At 43.8% G+C, this 22,185-nt stretch overlaps 5 protein-coding genes across 5 annotated transcripts in view; 3 read left to right on the forward strand and 2 right to left on the reverse strand.

Moving 5' to 3' along the window:
* The window catches only part of LOC126565809 (DNA ligase 1), a 390,847-nt gene that overhangs the window by 82,152 nt on the left and 286,510 nt on the right, over window positions 1-22,185 (reverse strand). The window lies entirely within an intron of this gene.
* The window catches only part of LOC126565015 (cyclin-H), a 203,019-nt gene that overhangs the window by 38,666 nt on the left and 142,168 nt on the right, over window positions 1-22,185 (forward strand). The window lies entirely within an intron of this gene.
* On the reverse strand, window positions 5-1,257 carry LOC126564861 (alpha-methylacyl-CoA racemase). Its single transcript, XM_050221983.1, has 2 exons — window positions 1,148-1,257; window positions 5-1,069 (listed from the first exon to the last, which is right to left on the reverse strand). The coding sequence occupies exons 1-2, from the start codon at window positions 1,253-1,255 to the stop codon at window positions 35-37; spliced, it is 1,143 nt and encodes a 380-aa protein (XP_050077940.1). The 5' UTR covers window positions 1,256-1,257; the 3' UTR covers window positions 5-34.
* LOC126563991 (DNA N6-methyl adenine demethylase-like) lies at window positions 3,351-6,437 on the forward strand. The gene has a single exon (XM_050220885.1). The coding sequence runs from the start codon at window positions 3,354-3,356 to the stop codon at window positions 6,435-6,437; it is 3,084 nt and encodes a 1,027-aa protein (XP_050076842.1). The 5' UTR covers window positions 3,351-3,353.
* LOC126563898 (ubiquitin carboxyl-terminal hydrolase CYLD) lies at window positions 13,270-21,264 on the forward strand. Its single transcript, XM_050220687.1, has 9 exons — window positions 13,270-13,935; window positions 15,068-16,382; window positions 18,818-19,259; window positions 19,332-19,531; window positions 19,601-19,755; window positions 19,819-20,037; window positions 20,346-20,580; window positions 20,653-20,988; window positions 21,071-21,264. The coding sequence occupies exons 1-9, from the start codon at window positions 13,285-13,287 to the stop codon at window positions 21,262-21,264; spliced, it is 3,747 nt and encodes a 1,248-aa protein (XP_050076644.1). The 5' UTR covers window positions 13,270-13,284.

The following is a 22,185-nucleotide window of genomic DNA, read 5'->3' on the forward strand; positions in this document are numbered from 1 at the left end:
CTATGGCCGTAAAGTTGTACAAAAAATTACTGTATCACATCTTTGGTTGGCTAGTAAGCAGTAAAACACCTTCCTCGTACAACCGTACAAGTTCCTGCCGCTCTACACCGATTTCACTTAATATTTCCTCAGCCATTTCTAACTCACCTCTATCCTTCACCGTCACACCGGATTGGGCCGGAGTTCGGCTTAGTTTTGGTGCCGGTGTTGGAACCAGCACTTCCTCCTCTTTTCGCTGATAGTCCACAAACACGTTACGCTCACGGTTGTGTTGGTACGATTCTACCTCATCCGATGTTAGGACGGGAAAGACACAGGCATCCTTTTCGCTAAATATTTCCATCCATTCATCTCGAGTTTTCGTCTTGAATTTGGCTTCGAACAGTTCCTTTCTCTTCTCGTCCTCTTCAAACTGCGAAAGCTCCGGATCTAATCCGAGCCCTTCCAGCAGCAAACGATAGAATTTGTTCTCGATCGCACCGACCGATAGGAATTTACCATCCTTCGTTTCATACGTATCGTAAAAATGGGCACCGCCATCGATTATGTTCTCACCCCTTGGCTTCCCCCATATCGGTAGGTTTTGAGATCGGAACAGCCAACTGCCAACGTACGCAGCACCTTCCACCATCGCATGATCAATAATCTGTCCTTTCCCAGATCGGTGTCGCTCAACTAAAGCTGCCAAAATGCCAAAAGCACACATAAGCCCACCACCGGCAAAATCGGCCACCAAATTAATCGGTGCCGTTGGTTTGTTCGTTTTGCGTCCTAGCATCGAAAGCACCCCGGAAAGGGCGATATAATTAAGGTCGTGTCCGGCACGCGCCGCATGCGTTCCGGACTGTCCGAAACCGGTCAATCTAGCGTAAATAAGGCGTGGATTGTCCTTTAGGAGCACTGCTGGCCCAAGACCGAACTTTTCCATCACACCCGGCCGGAACGGTTCTATCAGCACATCCGAGCCACGGCACAGCGAGCGAACTACATCGATCGCTTTCGGTTGTTTTAGGTTAAGAGCGAGCGATCGTTTACCTCCCTGCAGTACATCAAGCGAATTCCGGGGGTTCTGGACAATGCGATTATCACATTAATGAATGTACATATTTGTGGTTCATTCAACATGATGCTGCAGTGACCCCCTTACCATATCAATCCGCGTAACGGTGGCACCAAAGTCCGACAATAGCATGCCACAGAACGGCCCCGGGGCTAAGCCAACAAACTCGATAACCTTTATTCCCTTCAGAGCCATGTCGTTGTACCCGTTGGTGTATTGCGCGGAAAATCACATCCGGCCAGTCCGCCGATGGGGTGGAAATAACTGTGAACTTTGGAACCGTTGTTTTCGTCTGGAAATGCGTAGGCAGTGGTCATATCAGTTCAGACAACACCAAGTAAACAACTATACGAAAATGTCAAATGCTTGGAAAACAGTTTCGATTTTAATTTTTTTTTTGTGCTTTAATTTATCTACTTTTTATTTATTCTGGAATAATGCATCGCATATTAAACTATTTCAATCCCTTCAAGACCAGAATGGAAAGAAACCCGCAATCCAGTGTTTTAATTCGATATATAACGTCTATATTATGAAATTAGTACGAATTTGTTGTTATTTTCCTTGTGTCATCGAAATGTCACACCGTTGTACAACATGTCCAAAACCACTGTTCGGCGGTGAGCGTATGCGTGCAGCATTAACACGCGTACGCATTAAAACATACACGCACACAACCGCACAACAAAAATTCCACAGCGCGTTGATTGTTTCGGGGCAGAGTTTTGTTCGTCGCCCTCATTTTCATTTTTATTATTATTTACTTTAGTTGCCGTTTCGTTTAAGTTTAATTTGTTCGGACCCGGATTTTAACCGTCGTGCCGGCGTACGTATCGAAGTGGAAGTGTCCGTGTGTGTGCGCGCTTTGGTAGCAAAACGTTCCAAATTCGTCCGTTCACCGTTGGTTTTGTTCGTTCCTTATAACAAAGTGGTGGCTTCTTCTTCGCTGGCCCATCATCATCATCATCATAATCATGAAAGCAGTGCAGTTAAAGTGCTGACCTCGCTCGTGGGCCAAACGACGACGACGGATGTCGAGGGGCGGGTATACATAAAAGTTGTAATAACGCTGGGCAAAGAAAGTGAAGCGGAACGGGAAACTTGCGAATGCAAATAAAATTTCCCTGCCATAGTGTGCTGTGTAGTCAAGTGAGATCTCGGACGTGCATCGTCAGCGGAACCAGTTGTGTTCTTCGTCTTCTTTTCTTCCTACCAAACACCGAAGGCGCGCCACCAGGCAGCCCACTCTCCCTTTTTTGCATTTGCAAAGAAGCAACAGGGCAAGGATTCGCGGCAAAAACGAAGAAAACGCGCGCCCCCTTGTTACGAGTCCCGGGGGAAAGGGGAGAAATTTTCGATCCCCCTAAAAACCGCCACACAAAAGTGACAGCAGCAACCCCGCACAAGAATAGGGGTAAAAACACACACGTAAAATGCAACGGTTCACAGCACAGCAAGCTGCGGAAGATCCCGATGTTACGGTACAAACTAGAGATGTGCACATTGAGTAAGGGTGAATGAGTGAGTTTAATCCTGCATGTCCAAACTATGGATTCAAATTAGCCTAAATAGCTTTTGTCATGCTTTTTGTTATTCACTGTTCAATTATTATGATTCACTCTTTTCGGATTATTCTCACATGGGCCGACTAATGACTCACTCACTCACTCTTTTCGATTAAATCATTAGCAAGAGTGAGTTTTCTCATCTCTTGTACAAACCAAAAAATGAAACCACCAGTAGAGATGGATTTTCTGCACGCTATAGCGCATAATTGTTAACGTGTTTTGTTGTATGTTTCTCTATTTTAGGGCACCGAACGTGTGAAGATCATGTTGTGAAAAATGAATCGTTTCGTGCCTTATCGACGACCGTTGTTGTTGACGATCCAGCGAAAGGGTGTGGGAATGGTTGGCTGAAGAAAAAATGCATGATTCAACAAACGGCGATGTGTGTACGAGTGCAGCAGTTGTTGCCGCAAGCATCTTCTTCCTTCACGCGACCGATACGGCCGTTGCTAGTTACAGGCTGATGATGGATTGAATGCGCAAATGAATGATTCACGATCGAAGCGAAGCGAACGAACGAGAAACGAGCTACAGTGTTTCAGCCAGATAGTGAAGGGAAGACGCGATAAAGAGACAAGCGCCAAAGCGTAACATAATAACAAACGCAGGCCCCTAGTTAACACACACTTTTTTGCAGCGGTTATCATCGAATTAGAGGGTCCCCGGAAGGGATCGGTCTCTAATCGTTGATAAAACCTGCCCAGCCAGAAGGAAAAAAAAAAACGATGGGCGATGCGAAGGTAAAACAGCAGCCCTTTTTCGGGAATCAAGCGCATCATCATCATCATCATCATAATCATCAGTCCGCTACCACGTCGAAAGCAAACGGCACACCAGCAACCATGGCGACGGTCGTGATAGATCCGAAGCATCCTGTCACAGGTGGGCTACATCCGGGCAGTCCTCAGCAACCGGGAAAGGAGCCGATAACGAGTAACAGCAACACACCTGTTGCAGGAAAAGATAAGAGTCCTGCTAGCTTGAAGTATGAACAGCTAAAACTCCGCAAGCAAGAGCTAGAAAAGCGACTAAACGAAAAGTACAGCCAGCTGCAGCAAATAAAGCGCGAAGAAGCACAGCTAATCGGAATGTATCCAAGCGATTTTAGCTGCGGCATAGGGTCCGACAGTATAAATGGTACATCTGGAACAACGGGTGGTGGCGGCGCTACGGGAACAGGCAACGGAACAGCCCCAACACTAAGGCGTAAAATTGGCACCAGCTTTAAGCTGCCGGAAAACCTGTTAAACAACAAAGAGGACGACATAAACAAGCTACTGCTGGAGAAACAAATACAACAGCAAATTTCCGAAGCATCCCTACGGCTAGCGAACGATACCGGCCAGCCAAAGTCGGTACGCCGTACACACAAACAGAATTACGAAATGGCCCAGCAGAAGCTGCTTGCGATTAATCAAAACTTGAGCGTACTCAAGAAGCGTCAGCAGCAGAAAGAACAGCAGCAAAAAGATCAGCAAGCACAGCAGCAGGAGAACGATCAACACCGACCGACGTCACGGGATGATATCGATCTACACAAAACAGCACAGGTGAATCGATTCCGTTCGAACAGTAACAGCAGCAGCATGTTGATGCACCTTTCCGAACGACGGAATTCGATTAAATCCAACAACTCTTCCAATGCGTCGGGAAGTATTAGCGGACATCATCTCTTGCAGCAACAGCAACATCAGCAGCAACAGCAGATGTTACAAATACAAATTCCTGGAGGACACTATGTTGTCACGCAACAACAGCAACAACATCACCAGTGTCCGCCAATATCGCCCTACTCGATACACAGCGGTATTATACCGTCCGGATCGCAGAGCATGACGTCGGCCGCTTCGGCGGCAATGATTTCCCAGCTCAGCATGTTACGGCACCGTGCCCGTACGGATAGTTTTCCTGGCATTACAACGGCAAACTATGATTCCGTTTCGACGACCGGTTCCGGCACGACGGATCCTAGCATTACGAGTGCTGGTAGCAATGTACATCCGCACCATCATCATCCGGCGAGAATGAACCACCGATTGATGCAACAGCAAATGGGACAAATGAACAGTAATCCTTCGCCCGGGTACGTGCTTTCACCAACGACCGTTGGTGTATCGCCGGGAGGAACCGGTCAAGCATTTGTTTACGACGCGAAAGTGATCTCACGACTGCAGGGTGGTGCTAGTACGAATAATCCACGCTCACCGCAAGCAGTATCAACGATGGCTGCTTATGGACAAAGCGAGCATAACTATTGTCCTCCATTTGCACCAAACGATAGGCAGCAAGGGATTGGCTCGTCGGGGTATGATTACGGGACGCACGAACCATCATCCGCCACAGCACCGGCCGGTCTTGGCGGTTACTGGATGACGCTGGAAAATGGGGAAAAGATGTGGTGTTCCGTCGATAGTCGTCAGTTTTCGAGTTTAGACCGTAAGCAGCAGCAAACGGCCAGTGGAGCAAACGGCGGCAGCATGAAACTTTCCCGGACGAGCACCAAACTGAACGGCTCCGGAAAACCAGTTACGGCGGCGGTGAAATCTTCCTCCTTGGGGAATTTCCAAGAGTACATTGGGAAATCGCCTTCGCTGGATGATAACGACACGCTGTCCGTACAGCCGGATGCAATCTCCGTTACTTCTGGTTCGAGTGAGCATAAAAAGCGCGAGAAAGTGTGGCGCGAAACATCCCTAGATAGTCCGGTAGTGAAGCATAAAGCGCTTCCTCCCGTGCCACCACCCGCTTCATCGTTGGGTCAAATGTCACCTTCGTCGATTGGGAGTGGACATCTGATGCCACAATCGCCTCCATACATCCCATCGAATCCTTCAACTGCTCCGCTTCACATTAATACGAACGTTTCCGGGTACGGTGGACCATCCTCGCCATTGTTGCTTTCGCCTCAGCAGATGCGCTATTATCAGCAACGTCAGCAGCAATTGCTGGAGCAACAGCGGCAACGGATTAAGCAGCAACAGCAGCAACAATCGCCGATGGGTTCGATAGGAGGAGGATCAACAGGAGAGCATTACAGCGCCTCCTACACGTATCAAACTCAGCAGCCCGAACCACAACCGATGCCACCGTATCACTGCCGTCACCAACATCCTCCACCTCCTCCATTGCCACCACCTAATCAGCATCATTATCACCATTCGCAGCAGCTTCAGAACCGATTGCAACATCCTCCATCAGCACCAGCCCAACCACAGCATCTTGATCTCCTGCCACCAATGTCCTCCCATCAGCATTCACCTTCCTCTCATGGTCATTATCGTCCGGGGCAATCGCATCACCAGCCCGATCCAGGCTACTATCCTCACGCGGGACATCTCTCCAACACGCTCTCCTCCCGTCATCCGGATCTGGTCATATCGCCCACCCTCTCGCAAGCATCTTCCCACACACTGACGTCCGTTGTGCAGGCGCTACCGGTCGTCGGTGGTGTGGAAGAAAATGGCTTTTCCGGTTCATCCTCACCGACGCCCTCATCAGGGAAGTTAGCGTCACAGCAGCAACCCCCACCGTCCGACATTCAGATGGAATCACCGAAAAACATGACCGTCGTACAGCAGGGCAAAATTATGCCTTACAAGGAGGTAACGAAACCGTTCGAGATGTCCGATTTCTACAAATATTCTACCAAATATCGGCAGAAGCAGCAGCAGCAACAGCAGCAACTTCAACAGCCATCACCGGTAGGGCAGGATAGTGAGACGGCGGCAGGTGGGGATGGTCTGCATAAGGGTATTTATCAGCCACCGAATCGTTCCATTTGTCAACCGATCGTTAACCACTACAATTGATTGTAGATGGGGATATAAAATGGGGCGTGTAAATTGAGAGGCATGCATACACCGAGAAGGGATTTTCCTGATTTAACAGAACAAACTGTTCATTTAAACATTTTTTGTATTTTTGATACAACATTCAAGAAACGCGTTAATCGTGTTTACAGATTCACAGGCTTGTTCTGTTTAGCAGGTTAAACCCTTTTCTTAAATGGCAATTGTAAAAGATTTCAATGTTGACCCTGAAAAAAAAAACACATATTTATTGATAAGACGTCACAACACTGTAAACTAAAAGGGGTGCTTGGCAAAAGAGTGTAACTAAGACTATTTGTACCTGTATTGTGTGTGCGTGTTCCCGGTTCCCGTGGTAGTTTCTTTGCGGGGCACATACAAAAAAAGAGGAGCGGAAGCAAGCAAACAAATTGGCCAGGCGGTTCCGATTTGTTTGCTATTTTGCGGTGACCAAACCCAACGTGTGTACAGTTGGGTTTTTTTTTTAATGTTCATGTACTGTTTCGTTATCGGTGGTGCGACTTTGTTTGTCTCGATAACGAACCCTTTTCTTTCATGTCTTTTTTTCCTCCACTTGTCCCGGAAGAGTTATGTGTGAGCTTCTGTTTTTCTTCTTCTTCAAGTATCGTTTGATGTTTTGTTGTAGAACATTGTTTGCAAAAAGGGAAAGGTGTTCATTTTCTCTCCTCATTTCTTGTAATCAGTACAAGACCATGTAGGATGATGAATAAAAAGATTCATTTAAAGCGATACTCAATGCATTACTGAATCCACTTGATGTGAGGTGAAGTTCAAACAAAGCTCTTTCTCTAAAATTTATTTATTTAACTTAAAAATCCAACTGTTCGCTCTTTATTAGCTACTTTAAAAATTCTACAACGCAATAGTTTATTGAACGATCTTATTAATTGTTATCACGAAACGATACTCCAGGCGCATCTTGTAAAGCTTTTAATGGCCACAATGTGGCATCCCGCGAACCACACACACGCGTAGTTTTGCGAACCTCGGGTATGGGTAATAATGTTGATCAATTCCTTATCAGCACACTTTCGATAGACGATAGGTGAAACTAGAGATTGCTGTAGTACTCTGCCTGCGGTAGTGCGCAGGCAGAGAAGGAATTTATTACTGCAACATACCAAAATGGCTCCAACGATACATATCTTACAAGAATAATCTGGGAGAGAGAGTTCCTCCTCTAAAAAGTCTTAATAAAGCTCTGGGGAGCAGATATTTTTGGCAATAGCAATTTTTTTCGTATGGTAAGACTGAAATAGACAAGGGAGTTCTAGATAATCAGAGTTCCAGTTTCCTGTACAATAAGACTTAAGACCGCATTTCGGGTGTCTTTTCCTCCATAGTTTGCCGTTTAATATAAAACAACGATCATAAGTTACGAAATTCCACAAATAAGAAGACTTGCAGCATTTGACAAAGAGAAATAGGAGAGAGAGGTAGAGAAGAGGTGAATAGCATTACTGTCGTACGTTTCTCGCCGACTGTGGACATTTATATAGGGCTATTTAAAGCAAACGTATGGCCTTATGCTCAAGAGCAATTATATCCTCAACCGACAATACTTTCATAGCGCGATAGCAAACTCAGCTTATTTAACAATCAGGAACATTTGTACTTTTCACGAATAGAGCAAAAACAAAAAGATATGTAAATATAGCTCTAGTACTGATTGAACCGTTCTTACTCTTATTATCGGTTTAGAAAATAGTTAATTAGTTTGTAACTCGTCTGCGTTAAGCTTCTTGTACACAATTACATACACATTTGATTATTCTTGGATACGCTTGTTAAAATCTTCCATAAGTTTAGTGAAATTCGGTGAAAGTGAACGGAAAGGTTGCTGTAAAACCTCCCAAAACTTGCCCAATTTCTATTCTTGCTGATCAATTCATCAAATTATCGTACAGCTAAGTTAGATACAGAAACAACGTGCTTGTTACACTGATAATACTATTTTGTCTAATAGAATCCAAGCTAAGTCTTAGGCTAGTAAGGGAGGTGATAAACAATGTTAAGTAATGCGTATCATATGTATATTCTGTATGGCATATGGCATAGATCAGCTGTTTGAATGGGTGAATGTGTTCTGTTTTCTTATGCGTTAAGAATTTATGCGTGCGGTTGCGTGTGTGTGCAGTTGAGTGCGAAATAAAAGAAATTTTTTGTACATTTTTCACTGTGATTGTTTGACTGTTTTTCTTTGTTAGCGCAACTATCCGAAATTTGTCAAGATTTTTTAATTTGAGCTCCAATTAAGGTATGCAGGTTTGTGGGAAGAATTTGATTCTTTACTTATTAGAGGGTATCAAACATAAGTAAAGAATGAAGATCTTCAAGAGTATGGTATCAAAAACTATCCAAAAGTTAGGATAAAGGGGCATAAAACCCAGGATGAAGTTGAGTTGGTGCAGCACAGCAAGGTTCCAGAAAATGTCTTGAGAAGATGAGTTAATGGATTGCGAATGGAAAACGCTCGACCGAAATAAAATTACAGGTATTTTTAAAGAACTTCTGCCTTTATCCGAAACCATAGAACCTCCATGTATTGACCATAATGGTGGTGGATCTTTTAGTACGAGGTGATGTGATCATTTGTCACTATCCGGTTCCGCTATGGTGAAGCTCCCAGGAAGTCTTCATCCGTTTTCGAGAATTATCTTCCATCTCTGATCTTATCGCTATCGTTCGCTGCTGCCATGCTACCATTGATTTGATTCCAGCGATGAAAGAGGAGTATCCTGTGTCGGCGTAACTTCCGTAGTTGATCGTACGACGTTTGTTTTGCCAACGTGTGTCTTACAATCTATGCAGCTTCCGTATGTTTTTAAGCGAACTCAATCGTTTACAGTAGTGGCTTCATGTAACGTAATAATAGGACCGTTTTAACACTTATTTATAATAGTAATGATCATCGAGAATGATACGCGATCGAGTCGGTTTTCGAGAACTGTATACAAAATCAAAAACGTTGAAATATTTCTCGCTCACAAGAAAAAACTCAGAGAGAGAGAGAGCGTCATTTGTTTATAGACGGTGTTTTTAGTGTCGTTCTTACAACATCAGCACACTCACACTACGAAACAGCTCGTTTGACAGCCAGAAGAATAACAAACAGTTTCGCTTGTGAACTGCTACCAGCAACGCATCGTCCAAACTTATTCTGAATGCAATTTAACTAAAATAAGATAAAACAGTGTGTAAAACTTACATTTCCATGTTAAAGGTGTAGCGAACAGTACAAAATGCGTAAAAAAAACCCTATGTGAGGAGGCAAACATCAACACAACTTCCCGTAGCGTGTGATAGAGAGAGAGAGAGAAAGAGAGCGAGAGGGCGAACCCGCGAGCAAAGTGAAAAACAACCTCAGCCAGAGCGCAGCAAAACGGTAAATGTCATTCGCTTGTCATTCCGCGCAGCAGCAACAACAGCAAAACACATACACGTAGTGCACAGTAAGTTGGAAGGAAAAGGTGGTGATCATGATGGATGTTTTCCTTTCCACAAAACCAGAACCACTTGCGGGAAAATTAGTGCAGTGACGTGTGCGTGTTGCGGTGAGCATGTTTTGCTGAAAACGAAAGTAATTCGGTACGTTTGTGTTCCCCTGCCCGGGCTGGGTTGAACTTCAGCAATCATCCGCACAGTAACATTCGTGATAATTAAGGGACGGCAGATGAAGCGAAGGTGGCACTGTACGTGTGGTCGTCGTTACGTCGCAACCTTCAGCCGTGAATTTTAGTCGGTGCAAGCAGCAATGTGAATGGAAAAAAGTGCAATACAAGGTGTGCATCGATTGTGTGTACGTTTCTGTGTACGTGTGTCTGTGTGCTATTGTAGGGGAGCACCTCGAAGGGCTCATGACGATGCCAAAGGAATAGAAAGGAGCCTCCGTGCACACTTCCTGTATTGTTGTTTTTACAATCATCGTCGTCCATATAGCTTGGAACCGCGAGTTCCGGTGGCTGCAGCGCACCGTCCTCCACACACTGCACACTGCATCTATAGGAACGAAAATTTTCCACCAATTTGCGGTGTATAGGACAAACCTCGCTGCCAATGTACTTATTGTTTGTTGCCTCGCCGTGTATAGTTTTGTCCAATCTTAAATCTCTTTTTATTGCATGCCGTTTTCCCTGTACCTTGGAATATTGGATCGATAACTACTAGTTAGAAGTGTTTGTTTAGTTTTTCTTTTTAGAGGGCTGGTAAAAGGAAAAGAAGAGTGTTTCGGTAGAAGAAGCTCGTATTACGTGTACGTGGTTCCGGTGGAAAAACAGTGGATCCGATGGAAATACACAAACACACACACACAAAACATAAAAAGGGAAAAGTGCCAAAAATGGATAAGAGACAACTCTCGTATTGATTCCTTATTTATAGCTCCCAATATAAGAAAGCTTACATTGGACACTCGGTCATTCGCGAGGATTTCCAAAGATGATGAAGAGAAAGTTGACAGTCTAAAAATCCTACAAATAGTAGTCCAAGTGTTGCTTTGTTGCATGTCCAATTATTAGTAGAAGTTAGTTCCATCTCCATTGGTGGCCACACTTTCTTCAATCTTAGTAACCTTTGAATGAGAGAGCCAGTAAAGTGCGTGAAGGTTGTGTGTTTGTGTCGTGTTTTGATTGCACGTGCTGTAGAGAGTTGTAGTCTTTTTCTTTAGTTAAATCATTTTATTTTTACCCTTTTTCCAACAATTCTGTGTTGGATTTTGCTTTCAAATTTGTGGTGCTAATGCGATAATGTTTTTTCTTTCTCATTGTGCATTGTGAATAATTTTCTCGGAACGATTTTCGTACGTTTTTGTCCATTCATCGATGCGGAAAGCGCGATTCTCCAACGTTTAGAATGGTCCAAATGACCTTCATGACCGAGGCGCGCGCGTTCATTCAATTCGCTGATGATACACGCGCGCACATTGTCACACATCTGTGTCAAGTTCTCCGCCGTCTCTCCTAGATCACCAGTTTGGGTTGTTTTGCGTGAGTCATCTTTTGTGTGTTGTTAGCAAAGTACATAGAGGCAGAGCAGGAGGAGAAGAAAAACGACTCCTCCAACGCGGTTGACAGCGCCACCTCCACGGCAAGATGTGAGGACACGATAACGTAAACGGTTCGCGTGTAATAATTTGCGGAAACGCAGTGTGAAACAAAAGGGTAATCTTATCCACCGAAGGGCAAAGTACTGGTCGAGTAGTGAGTAAGAGAAGGCAACGCAGCCATAGAGCAGGTTTCTGTGTACATTTGTTGAAGGTTCGGTTTTAAGATATCTTTGATGGTATTGCTACGGTTGTTAGTTACAGCTAAAAGTAAACAAGTTTATTACTATTTTATACAACAACAAACTTAGTATTGCTTGAGTTTTTTACTCAAGCAATACTAAGTAGCATGGGTTTAAACAGGTTTAAAGGTCGTGATCTAATTAATAAGTGGTAATATAAGTTCGTCAACGGATAAAACCAGGCGGTTCGCGAATTTGTAACACGAGCAGTCTAAGCTTTCCCAACAGTTGCTTTGATAATACCCTACCCACACTGTTGCTACAACGTGACCGTATGCAGGGGTTTTCGAGTTGGAATGTTTCGACTGACGTTTAAACGTTTTCCCGATTTTTTGAATGGTTGTTGTATTTTTTTTATTGTGCTTATTATACAAATGTCTGTTGTTGTTGACTGAAAATTTAAATTGTTGTGCTTTTGTTAAACTGTTAAAATCCTTGCTGGCATATGTTTATTTTATTGTTACGAATTTGTGTAGTTCGGTTGCAAAAAAGCCTTATTTTTATTAGTGTACATTTAGCGTGATCTACCCAAATAAGTACATCAAGTATTTTAAATACAGAATCAAAAAAGAGTACTGAACAGTAGAACTATTGACACATGTCTATAATAAGTCTGCTGTGTGTAAAACATGAATGTTTTTAGTATGTCCGTGAAAGCATTTTTCATTTTGAATCTCGTGAACGCCCCAGGAGCCAGTTAAATATAGGAAAAGTAAAAGAAATACTATAGGGCAATGAATGTGAAGCATGTTCCGAGTAAATGTAAATGAAATGTGTTATATTTGAACTACTAAATACAAAAGTAAAAAAAAAAGTGAAAGGAATTACAGCCAACTTAAATTTCGAATCGGTGCAAGTAAACCACTGCATCAGAGCACATAACAAACTGTACAGAATAATGCGCTACTGTTCCGTAGACGACGGAAAATTAATCCCTCTTGGAATCCATCCAAGTGAGAATCCAATAGGACGGCTGCCCTAGCAGTTTAGTCACGGAATCGTTATCGTATGGCGTGCGTGGGAATCGGTTCCCGGCTAGAATTGAAGGATAAGGCCTCGGTCTGATTACAGTCAAGTGTGTTGGATGATTTATTCCACTCTGCTAAACGTTCTGCATTCGTTGGTCCCTTTGTTGAAATGTTTCATGCGTTGCATTTTATTTAATACATTTGTTTATTGTTATTATTTTAGGTTGTTATTTATTCATCCTTACCCTAAGCTGAATGTGTATGCTGTGTATTTATCGTAGCAAGATAAATAATTGATATAAGCTGAATGTCATTACTGTTGGTAACAAAAGTGTAGGTTTGTACCATGAAACACAACAGTTTGAAATAATTTCAACTGCAGCAATGGGGTACAACAGCTTCAGTTGTTTCAATACTGCAAGGCATCGTATGTGAAGGTGTTGGCATATGTGGAATCCCAACATTCCCAGTTACATTCCTCGTAAAGAAAATAGGAAAGGGAATGATCATATCGATCGCTGCTAATCATCTGTGATACGTCGGAACGAATCGTAAGCAAGCTAAGCAAAACAAATATGTCGTCAGGTGGTAACATCTACGCCATCAGCACGGAACGGTTCCGTGCGAAGGTGGTAAACGTTCCGCTCACATTGGGCGGCACTAGTACGGGAGGAGGTGGAAGCGGTAGTAGTAGTAGCAGTCTTATGTCTGGGAGTGATGCAGCAGTCACCAGTTCGCCCATTACCGCTGGTCCGACGGATTCGCTAGCGATCGATGATCGGATCGACATCGAGCCCGGTATGACACTGCAGATCGTCGAGCAACCGTCGAGCAAGATCGCACTGATCAAGATAAAAGATTTTTACGGCACCTCAACGAACAACCGCGGCGGTGGTGGTGGTGGCAGCGGACCATCGGGCACAGTGACCAGTGCGCCGACGACGAACCCGTACGAAAATCGAATATTTCAATGCCAAGCAGCAAACCTGCAGCGCATCCCATCGGACATTTGGCCGTACATTATAGCGATACTGGATCCGCAGGAACGGTGTGAATTTGCGAAACGGCCCAAATTGTTTGGTTCGGTGAAACTGCTCCGTACAGGCGACATTGTGATGGTTTCGTGGCTGGCCAAAAATCGGCACGTAACATACGATTGCATTATACGTTACGTGGGACCGGTACCGAAAATCGGACCCGGTTACTACTTTGGACTGGAGCTACTGGTAAAGCGTTTCTCCTTCACATTCATGTTTCAATTTTATCGTTTAATAACACACATACACACGTTACACAAGACCCGCTCACAACTAATTCACTTAAGCTCGTCCCACTTTCTTCCCACTTACGTATACACACACATATCACGTACACACGCACACTTTTATCATGTTTTTTTTTGTTTGTTGATTTCTATATTGCACTGCAAAATTTGAAGGATGTATTCTCCGTTTTAAACTACTCGAAAAAAACTATGGCAAAATTGTGTTAGGAAGCACAGTACTACAAAAGTACGAAGATTAAGAGAAATGTTAAATTTTTGTACTAAAAACAGTAACAACAAAAAAAGAAGACAAAACATGTATCGTTCCCTTTCAACAAAACCATAACCCCAACCATTTAACATCGGCATTCGGCAGGTAACACAGACATGAGAGAATAGAGCGTGAAATTAGAAACTTTCTTTTTGTAGTATTTTTTTCTTTTCTTTTGGGTTTTCAATCTGATCCTTGCGTGTAATACTTTTACTACAAATTATAGGATTTTGTATGCTAGAATCAAGCATTAATATATTATTTTGTACACAGTGTGTATGCTCTCGATTCATCTTTTTTTCCTTTTTCGGAAGTGAAATTTTTAGATAAATGTTTTTTTTTATGTGAAAAACATATTATCAACAACTTCATTTTCTGACAGATCAAATACTTGAGCAGCTTAAAAACGAAAAAATAAGACTGTAACAAAAATATATAAACACTTGATTCTGACATGTAAAACCCTGTATTATTGTATATTAACGAATTTGGTTTGATTACTTTGTAAATAGCATTAGCACTGTTTGTATTACTTTGTTACTATTCTTCTACTACTACTCTAGCGTGTTTGATTGGCTTGAATTGGCATGAAATTGGCTTGATTTGGCGTTGGAACTGGTTGAATATGCTAAAGTGTGACAAAGTAAATAGAAAATTTGAATGAAAAAATCAACACCGACACACACATAGATTAATTTTGGTGTGATTTTTTCATTCCTGCGCTAACTATAAGCTTTATCATTTTTTTTTAACTTTATTTTTAATGAAAGTTTGTCTTTTTTTCACTTCTTTCATTTACGCTTTTCTGGCAAACCGTATACAGAACTTAGAAAATGGTGAATCACCCCAGAAAGATGACATCGATTTTGTGTCCGACTATATGAACTGTGAGCCCCGATTAGCGTTAATTGTAGCAGCGAATTGGATCAAATTTCCCGAGCACGAAACTACCGGCAAGCAGCACCACCACAAACGCAACCTGCTAGATAGTTTAGTGTGCGGTGCAAGGGATCTTAATAATCGGCTATCTCGACGAACCGGCGGAAGCAAACATTCATCGGACGACACGTCCAGTAAAAGCGGAGCTGCGCTGCGCGGCGGAAAGATCATCAACGGTGAATATCCACCGTACGCACGATCCTACACGCCCGATCTGACGAGCAGCAGCAGCGGTAGCTCGAACCGCAAGTCAACCGACATCGGGACGCTGTACGATAGTTTCAGCTGTCTGCAGATGGACCCGGCCGGTACGAAGGCAATGCACCACAAGAAAATTGCGGCCTCTATTTCTAGCCCGAATCTGTCGAAGCAAGATAGTAGCAGTAGTACGGGAAGTTCCGGTCGGTACGTAAACAGCCACCCGATGGATAGTTACGGCGATGAGTATCATCGGTTTGTTGAGCACAGTCAGCATCAGCATCACCATCATCATCATCTCGCTGATGAAGCTTACCGTAGCTCGGGACGAAGCTCACAGAACAGTTCCAACAATAGTACGCTGAAGCATTCCAAGCCACGATCCTCGGGCAAGGTGGCCCGATCGTCCGGATCAAACTCGTCCGTAAACAGTGCTGGAGGTGGTGGTGGTGGTGGTGGAGGCTATCATTCAGTTGGCAAGCAAAGTACCATCCTTAGCCTACCCGATCGCGATGTGGTGGTGATCGATTCGAACGAGATCGATGAAGCGATCAAGAGTGCGAGTGATGTGATCGTGGTCGATCCACCACCGGTGCTGAGCCCAACCGACAATCGGGAGGTGGAGTTGATGGATCTGCTGGGAAGTGGTAGCTGGCCTGCGGAAGCTGGCGAAGTGGCTGCAATACTGTCCGGGAACAGTAGTGATAAGAAAACGCAAACACCAACTTTGGCGTCTACGGGATATGGGAACGGGTTGTCAGCAGGGACAACAGGATACAACACTAGCGGTAGCACTAGCAGCAATAGTACGGCTAATAGTAGCAATCACAGCTATCACAGCCATAATGGGACGGCTGGACGGTACGAGCGGAACAAGTCCCTTAATCCTCTTGCACACATCGGAAACCCGAAACCGGTGGAAACGCTTTCGTCTGGTTCGCGGAAGGTTAGGACGGGCGGTGATACTAAACCAGCTACGGTGGATGCAGCTACAATGACGAGTAAGTATCGATTCGTTCAATTATTAACGTGACGCTCATTTAAAGCAATTTTAAGATTAATGGAAAAGGACTTTGCAATGTAAATATGTTTGAGGATGGATATTAGGGTTGGAGATTGTGAGGCGCTTCCATATCGTAGTCTAGGGCTTTAAAAAACTTCCTCCCATGGAAAGAAAATCAAACACGCACTCAGACTTTCAGCTAATCACGTGAACAGTGGCATGATATACTTCACGGCAGCTATAGGAAAATTGCCTACTAACTGCCGAATGGCTTCCCGAGAAGAAATGGTCCTATAGTTGATTTTTGGTGGTCAAAATACATCCAACAGCTATTACAATATTTGAATTGAAATCCAAATAGAGTAATAATGTATGGAGTGACAAGCAAGTCCTCTCTCCCAACTTCCTGTCTCGTCGGAGGGCCTCCGCAGCCTAGTTGTTAAAAATCCCTTAGGTTTGCCAGGACATAAGTATATCCTGCCGCCCCTAACATGGAGAACAGACGCTCTATTTATTCATATAACCCATCTTCCCAAGGAACTGAGTATTCCCGCATATTCAAGCTCAGATATTTAGAGAAATATGCTACTCGATATATGTACGCCGTGGACGTTTTGAATCGGGGTAGAGTATGGATATCAAGGCGGTATTGCTACATACACTGGCAACAGACCAGTCGAAATAGAGGAAGCATATCGAAGACCTGGGAAATGGTCTTACACACCAACATTTTGTGCCGGGAATCTTTGGAAACTAATTCACAACTGTTGAAAGTACTCGAATTTTCAGAACCTAAACATCGCCGTTCAATGTTTTGCCCACCCTGTTGAAGCGAATTACTCACGACTGTTTTGTTGCTGCACTAACATTCTTTTCTACACACGCGTTGTCGGCGAAAATTCATCCAAACGAGAGCGCAAATCGTAAACAGAACGCGCGCGCTTCCGCGAGAGGATATCGCCGGCACGATGTCTTCTTAAAAATAGAACTCGTCATCATCGTAGTCTGTTGTTGCCGCTTGGTATGCTTGGTTTAGCGTTGTTCCACTTATAATTTCGGTAATCGGCAGTAGTAGCAGCAGCAGCAGCAGCCGCTGTCTGTCGCATTTTGGTTAAAGATTCGCTTTACCGACCCAGGATTAGCCTCGTGAGTTACGGATTGATCAAGTGCAGACGGAGTAATATTCTACTTATTGCAAGACATCACACGTTCGGTGCATCCGTTCCAATCCTCTTTCGTTCCAACGCTTAAAGATCAGGGCTTTGGTAGACGTTAAAATCATGCGATCGACTACAGGTTCACGTGTTCTTTGCCACTGTTTAATGCGTGTTTCTTCCATGTAATGTGATCGTACGTATTTAACACGTGAATGATAATGTTTGATGGTGTAACAACTGTGGCTAAATCTGGCGTTCGGAGCAATTCTTAGTGTCGTGTGTCTAATCGAACGAACCAACAGACAAAGAGTCGAAACCATTTTTATTGGAACCCGTTGTTTGGTGGCACATCATGTACCATTCATTCGCTATCATGCATCCCGGTCTCAAAGCGACCGATGCTTAACTCGAAAATAGCTCACCGCTCCGCAGAAGACGCTCCCAACTTTACCTCCGCTCTATAGAGCACCGAATAGTTCGGGGAGGATGATCTTGTGTTTCGCGGTGTAATGTGATTGGGACAATCGGTAATTTGATTGTTACTTTCTTTGTTGTGTCATACGAATTGACGAATTGCGATCGAAAAAAAGGGAAAATTTGCAGTTGTGTATTGATCGTTACCGTTGATAGTACCTAGTGGGGCACGGTATAAAGATGCTACCGGACACGTACGATAAGGATTCGTTCGATGGCATTCCACTGACCGTGTTGGAACATTTCGATTGGGAAGACGAACCGGAAACGGACAACCGATTGGCAAGCGACGCAGAGGAAGGTTTGTTGTGTGTGTGTGGAATGTGATGTGTTGCAGAAATTGTGTGGAATGCATTTTCACGGGCCACGGGTCTAGGTATCAGAATCTAGAGATCTACAGTGCTCATTAGTAGATTCTCTGCAATACTGCCCTGAGGGGTCCGCCATTGATTTGCTTCTTCTTGAGTTTCGTTTGTGCTGACCAAAATAGTAAAGTGTTTAATAGTTAATTATAGGTTAGTTCTTTCATAACTGGCATTATTAGAAAACAACGGTCCTCTAATGCCTCTTGCATTTGCTAACCAATCCTAGTATACATTGCTGCAAAGTATTTTCTAATTGACCGTTGTGGTTAGTGCTTAAAAGTTTGAAGTTTATCCAATAATTTCGATGAGCGCACAGAAAATAACTATCACTACCGAACGGCACACAAGCCTGTTCCGGCTGATACTGCTCTTTCTTCTGTCGCTGCTCGGCAAAGTGATGCATTCCATTGCTAACGTTGTGTCTCCACTTATCACAGAACTAAACGATGGAACAGTTCCATCCCATCATGGCGGTTACACCACATCGAACGGCTTTGGACCGGCGACAGCAGCAGGATCGAATGGCAACGACAGTACACCGAACGCTTCGAACGGTTTGCTACCTCGTATCGGTTCCATATCGCCAGAATCGGACACCGGAGGACCACCACCGCCCGCATCGCCGCTACAGGAACTACCGAACGATCCATCACTCGGTGTTGGTTCCATGGTGGAGGTAACTCTCGATGCGTTTGAAGCACCCGGTTCAACGCCAGGCACGACGGATCCACTACTCTACGGTGTTATACGCTGGATTGGACCACTGCCAACGGTGGGCGGTGGAAGCAACCATCGAAAGGTGATGGTTGGCGTAGAGCTGGAAGATGAACCGATCGATCCGACGCTCGAAACCACCAACGGTACCCACAACGGTGTAAGGTAATTTGTATGCACCTCCTACAACGAACGGCTCTAAATTATCTATTTCATGTGAATTGTTCCACTGCACAGGTTATTCAGATGTCCTGCAAATCGTGCAATATTTGTACATACGAGCCAGTGTAGCCGAGACAGGCGGTTCCAGGACATACCGCCAATGTCACCGTGCACCTCGCGAACAACTCAGGCTTCTTCGACGGGCAGCAAGACCGACACCACCATGTTCGGGAAGGTTGATTGTCCGGTAGTGAAGGGAAGAATGCCTCCATTAAGTAAGTTTGTTTTTTTTTTCTATGGTAGATTCCTTCCTGTCTAATGCATTGTTTGTATTTCATCTACAGAAATTCTAAAACTGGAAGAACTGGAAGAAATTTGTGGCAAGTTTAAGGGTATTCAGGGTCATCACAATTCTTGCTACCTGGATGCAACCCTCTTTGCTATGTTTACCTTTACCAGTGTATTCGATTCGTTGCTGTTCCGGCCTAAAGAACCAGAGGTACGCATATCCGCCCATTTTTGTCCGCAAGCTAATCAAGCTAATCTTTTTTTTTCATTTCAGGACAATCCCCAGTATGAGGAGGTGCAAAGAGTTCTGCTAGAAGAGATTGTTAACCCGTTGCGAAAAAATCACTTTGTTCGTGCAGATCGAGTACTTAAGCTGCGCCAGCTACTCGATCGGTTAAGCTCGGTTACGGGGCTCATGAGCGAGGAGAAGGATCCGGAAGAGTTTCTCAACAGTTTGCTGGCACAGATACTTCGTGCTGATCCGTTTTTGAAGGTAAGGAGAGAGAGAGAGAGAGAGAGAGAGAGAGAGAGAGAGAGAGAGAGAGAGAGCAATAGTTAAATAAAGAATTTTTAAAAACGTATAACTAGTTTGGGGTGGTGAGTTCGATAGCTACTGGTAGCAAGCTATTTTATTACAAAAAGATAACTCTACTCCCTCACGAGGTACCTCTTCACACACTCCGCGTTCTTGTGACGTGGAGCTCTTTGCACCGTTTAAGACTTCGGCCTCAGCGATCGCTGAGTTACCGGGAGGACTAATCTCTCACATGTTTGTTCTAACAATTAATTTTTTTTTTGTAGCTAAGTTCCGGACTGGACACATTCTACTACCAGCTGTTCGTGGAAAAGGATGAACGTTTAAATTTACCTTCAGTACAGCAACTGTTCGAGCAGAGCTTTTTAGCCTCCAACATAAAGCTGAAGGAAGTGCCGTCCTGTTTGATCATACAGATGCCTCGGTTCGGGAAGAACTTTAAGATGTATCCACGCATTCTACCGTCCCAGGTGCTGGACGTTACGGACATTATTGAGGATTGTAAGTTAAGATTGTCGAACGATTGGAACAACTTTTTTTAGAACTTAATGATCACCATTTTTTTATACGCAGCTCCCCGTCAGTGTTGGGTGTGCGGCAAGCTAGCCGAATACGAATGTCGCGAATGTTTTGGAAAAATGCAATGCGAAGGCCTCGAAGGTACGGCCATCTGCAAGAGTTGCATCGACAGTGTGCATCACCACAGCAAACGGTTAAATCATAAACCGGTGCCACTGTCGGTACCGCAAGATTTCATCCCGATGGCTCCACACTGCGAAGTGCCTCGACTGTACATGGAGCTCTTTGCGGTTGTTTGCATCGAAACGTCTCATTACGTAGCGTTTGTGAAGGCAGCCTCGGGACAGGATGCGCCTTGGTGCTTCTTCGACTCGATGGCTGATCGTAATGGTAAGTCTACGAATGGCTTGCTTAAATGTTTTGCCAATCTTGCCAATGCCAATGATCTCCACATTTCTTTTGTTGCAAACAGGTGAGCAAAATGGTTATAATATTCCAAAAATGGTTCCGGTACCGGATTTGCCCCGTTGGCTGACGGAGGAAGGTTCCCGCGCGCTCAACGAGGAAGCTGTCAACGATAAAATGTTACCTGAGCATGCCAAGCGGCTGCTGTGCGATGCGTACATGTGTATGTACCAAAGCACGGACGTCATGATGTACCGATAAAGAAGAAATTGGGTCCATTTCTCTAAAGTCGATGATGGTCACACGTTTACTAGCTCAAATCGTTCGAACTCAAGCAGTTGGACCAAAAAAAAAGCTTTGTGAAATTGGAACGTGTGAGAACAAAAAGTTGTTGGACAAAACACAGTCACCCCACATACAAAGGCTACACAATATTTCCATCAAACCTGACCTAATATTTTACTACTTTTTCTCCTGCTAAAAACGTTTGAAGAAAGGGCGGAAAGAAAATATTAGCCTAGAATCGTTAAATGCGCCGATTGCTAGTGAAAAAGGAAATTGAGAGGGAGAGAGCTCGCCTGGTTAAAAGTTCTTTAACATTTAGACAGTTACGAGCGAATTGCGTACCACTAAAGTCTAGATCGCAGAGGAATTAGTAATGTAAAGACCCCCAAAATTAGATGGCAAACAATGCAAGAATCTAAAAAGAGAATATACTTATACATCCTATACATACACGAGAGAAAAAGCGAAAGAGCGGAAGAAATGATATAATATATATATGTATACTATATATTTATACATTATACAGAAGTAGGCAAACAAAAACAAAACAAAACGATTGGCAATCGGACGTGTTATGATGGAACCTGTATATGGCTTCAGAGATATAACCTACTATACTTTAAAAGTATATCGTCGAATTAGACGCATGCTAGCGGGGAAGAACTATACCTACACTAAAACTGCGAAGAAGAAGAAGAAAAAATGGCCGGGATATAAGTTTAGTTGTGCGATTGTGCTAATAATTTAAAAAAATAAACACAAACAAATGACAAACACAGAGAGCAGAAAGCATCGAAAACAAACACACACACACCCACACACACACACACACACACACACAATCCTAAGTTCACAGAGCAGGAGGAAGTCTGTGAAAATATTTGCAATAATAGAGAT

The sequence above is a fragment of the Anopheles maculipalpis genome, chromosome 3RL (assembly GCF_943734695.1).
Source record: "Anopheles maculipalpis chromosome 3RL, idAnoMacuDA_375_x, whole genome shotgun sequence".
Classification (NCBI taxonomy): Eukaryota; Metazoa; Arthropoda; class Insecta; order Diptera; family Culicidae; genus Anopheles; species Anopheles maculipalpis.

What these genes read in the sequence shown, in the direction of transcription:
- LOC126563991 (XM_050220885.1), top strand. Translation starts at nt 3,354, where the DNA reads ATGGGCGATGCGAAGGTAAAACAGCAGCCCTTTTTCGGGAATCAAGCG.
- LOC126564861 (XM_050221983.1), bottom strand. Translation starts at nt 1,255, where the DNA reads ATGGCTCTGAAGGGAATAAAGGTTATCGAGTTTGTTGGCTTAGCCCCG. An exon ending in CCGTTACGCGGATTGATATG is followed by an intron (nt 1,070 to 1,147) that starts GTAAGGGGGTCA and finishes CGCATTGTCCAG; the next exon opens with AACCCCCGGAATTCGCTTGA.
- LOC126563898 (XM_050220687.1), top strand. Translation starts at nt 13,285, where the DNA reads ATGTCGTCAGGTGGTAACATCTACGCCATCAGCACGGAACGGTTCCGT. An exon ending in GGATGCAGCTACAATGACGA is followed by an intron (nt 16,383 to 18,817) that starts GTAAGTATCGAT and finishes CACTTATCACAG; the next exon opens with AACTAAACGATGGAACAGTT. An exon ending in GTGCTGATCCGTTTTTGAAG is followed by an intron (nt 20,038 to 20,345) that starts GTAAGGAGAGAG and finishes TTTTTTTTGTAG; the next exon opens with CTAAGTTCCGGACTGGACAC.